Source organism: Diaphorina citri, unplaced genomic scaffold (genome assembly GCF_000475195.1).
Source record: "Diaphorina citri unplaced genomic scaffold, Diaci psyllid genome assembly version 1.1 scaffold418, whole genome shotgun sequence".
Lineage (NCBI taxonomy): Eukaryota > Metazoa > Arthropoda > Insecta > Hemiptera > Psyllidae > Diaphorina > Diaphorina citri.
In genome coordinates, this window is record NW_007377853.1 from 196,241 (window position 1) to 199,412 (window position 3,172).

At 42.1% G+C, this 3,172-nt stretch overlaps 1 protein-coding gene across 1 annotated transcript in view; it reads left to right on the forward strand.

Annotated features, from left to right (window-relative positions):
* Positions 1 to 295: 295 nt before the first annotated feature.
* Positions 296 to 3,172, forward strand: part of LOC103508631 (STE20-like serine/threonine-protein kinase) — a gene marked incomplete at its 3' end in the record, with an annotated part of 12,440 nt that continues 9,563 nt past the window's right edge. Inside the window, exons 1-5 of the mRNA XM_026823188.1 lie at positions 296 to 309; positions 800 to 874; positions 1,140 to 1,257; positions 1,632 to 1,835; positions 2,470 to 2,723. Of these exons, the coding sequence (XP_026678989.1) occupies positions 296 to 309; positions 800 to 874; positions 1,140 to 1,257; positions 1,632 to 1,835; positions 2,470 to 2,723 (665 nt within the window). The remainder of the gene's footprint in view (positions 310 to 799; positions 875 to 1,139; positions 1,258 to 1,631; positions 1,836 to 2,469; positions 2,724 to 3,172) is intronic.

Consider the following 3,172-nt stretch of genomic DNA (forward strand, 5'->3'; position numbering starts at 1 on the left):
CATTTCCACTTGTCGTGAGTTTCATCCAATTTTCTCCGATTTCTTTCACTACACACGACACGATTTTTTTTTTTCGAAGGGCAAGTGGGAACGGACCTTTCGTAAAGCAATGTGCTGTGTTATGTTAACACTATTGTCATTTTATTTTTCGTGTTAAATCTATTGGTTGTGCTCACTCCGTGTCGTTGTTGGTTACAGGAGCATCGTTCCTCGCAGCTGGCTCCCCTGGACTTGGAACCTGCACCACACCTGGATTAAAGCATATAGCTTTCAGGTGACGGAATAGGGAGTCAAAATGCTCTCCGGACTGTCAGTCAGTGTAGGGAGAGCATGTATGTTGTTTTTTACGTTGTTAAAAACATAGAATTACTCATTATCTAAATATTCTAAATCATTATAAAATGGGTTAAGAATCTACGAATCCTACTGGGATAGGACTGAAAAGTCCCTTTACCCCCGCAGTCTAACCAAGGGCCTGCACCACACCTGGATTAAAGCGTATAGCTTTCAGGTGACGGAATAGGGAGTCAAAATGCTCTTCGGACTGTCAGTCAGTGTAGGGAGAGCATGTATGTTGTTTTTTACGTTGTTAAAAACATAGAATTACTCATTATCTAAATCATTATAAAATGGGTTAAGAATCTACGAATCCTACTGGGATAGGACTGAAAAGTCCCTTTACCCCCGCAGTCTAACCAAGGTCTCATATATTTTGACATATAACACATGTTACAATTTTATTAGAGTAAATGAACCCTCCTGATTAAATTGAAAAAAAAATGTAATGATTAATTCACAGGAAACAAGAACTTCGTGAGCTGAAACTCCTGCAAAAGCAAGAGCAGAAACAGTCGCAGGACCTCACGCTCAAAACCCAAGTCGGAAAAGAAGCGCAGGAGAAGAGATTCGAACAGGAGAGACACTTAAATTGAATTGAAAAAAAAAAAACTCTTTTAATTATGATTAATTCAAGGGGTGCAATAGTCCCACATACTGGACTCCAACCATAGGAATTTCCTTAGAAAAGTCTCCCTTTTCAATGTAATATAATGATTAATTCACAGGAAACAAGAACTTCGCGAGCTGAAACTCCTGCAGAAGCAAGAGCAGAAACAGTCGCAGGACCTCACGCTCAAAACCCAAGTCGGAAAAGAAGCGCAGGAGAAGAGATTCGAACAGGAGAGACTGAGCTTGTCACGCCAGTACGATGCTGATTTGGAGACCATGGATCGGCAGCAGAAGTCACAAATTGAAAAGGTGATTAAAGTTTATTTACCTTCATAATTAGACTTACTTTACCATGGACTCTCTCGTCGTTGGAAGACGTGTGAGTTATTGCTGCTTGGTTCCACACACACCCAGAAATGTGTTCGAGCTAGTAGTATTGTTGGCTCAAGTATTAAGTTGGCTTAAGTCAAATTAAAACAAGTTTTTCCATTATGCCAACAGTTTAACTATTCTTCTCCTTTCAAAGGGTTCTATATGCTAACTGTGAGATAGTTGTGTTACTGCTTTCTGGAATGAGTTTCGAAACGTAAGTGCACATAAGTCTTAATTCTACTCTTGAAAAAGTAAGTCGTCCTCCTATATAACTTGACAATAACAGTTTAACCATTCTTCTCGTTTCAAAGGCTGAGATCCAGCAGGAGGCAGAGTTGAGGCTGGCGTCCAAGAAGATTCGCTCGGAGCAGGAGAGAGAGCTGAAGGAATTCCGAGAAAGTCAGAAGCAAGAAATGCGACTGCTCAAGCAAGAGGTCGACCTTATGCCCAAGGATAGACGCAAGAGTATGTTCAAGGACAGGAAGGAGAAATTGGAGACTGAACATGAGGAGAGGGTAAGTACACAGCATATGACCTTATGCCCAAGGATAGACGCAAGAGTATGTTCAAGGACAGGAAGGAGAAATTGGAGACTGAACATGAAGAGAGGGTAAGTGATACTGGAGACTGAACATGAAGAGAGGGTAAGAAGTGATAGTATAGCCGTATTTTACTATGCTACTTTTTTGATTCCACCAAGGATATTTCGCTTTGGAAGTTCACACTTACTGACACTTAAGTATGTATTTCCAATGGTTATCTGAAAGAGGGCCTCTGAGTGAATTTTTACTAGGTATTTGTTTGATGAAAAAATTCCAAGAATTAAAGAGTCCAATTTTCATTTAGGGGGAATGTTTTCATACATGGGTTTCTGGTTTTTGTCAGTAAACACCATAAAATATGCTTTGGCAGCCAGGGTGTTGAAGTATCTCGATCGGCTGAGACGAAAAAGTCCTTGTTCTCACTCATTAATCTCACTATTGTAACTTTGTCCGCTGAACTTTGAATCTGGAGGTTGGTCGTTCGAGTTCAAGTCAAGTCATGAAATCTAGCATAGTTTATTACGCGGAGAACGACATTTGTGACAAGCATTATGTTTAACACAATTCAAATTCCTCCTTGTAATCTTTTTCTCTAACTTATTTACAGGAAAAGTTATTCCTGGAAAGCCTGAACGAGAATCACGAATCGTCTCTTCGCCGCCTAAGCGACACACACCGCGAGAACTTGGCCCTTATGGAGCGGCAATTTCTTCAGCAGAAACAACACCTGATGAGAGCCAGAGAGGCAGCTCTGTGGGAGATGGAGGAGAGACAGATCCATGAACGACAGCAGCACGCTAAGAAACAGCTCAAGGACGGGTTCTTCTTGCAGAGGCATCAGGTATGTGAAGAATGCAGTGGGCGGAGTTCATGATATAGGGTACTTGCTGGGCTAGCCAGCCGGCCCATAGTAGAGGGTACTCGCTTTCTCAGTCAGCCACGTGAGCTGAGGAAATCGGGGATAGATAAGTGCTACCTACTCTAATGGCAAAAACCACAATATGAGTGGATTTTTAAAGAGGTTTGATAGAGGGAACTGTAACTGCTAGGGCCTTATCGTCCCAAAATTGAATAGAGAAGGAAGACAGGATAGGAGAAAGCCAGCCGTTCCAGGAGAAACCGCCGCTTTGGACATCTAAAACTTAACCGTACTCCCGTACGCTTCCTATCAAAATCTGAAACTAGCAATTCAGAACATAGTCGACGGAACCTATGGAGGTTGATAGACGGCACGAACGGAAAATGTCGCAATCCAACCCCCAAATAGGGTGGGGCCCCCCGCCTTAAAATAGGACTTCCCTGTTCAAACC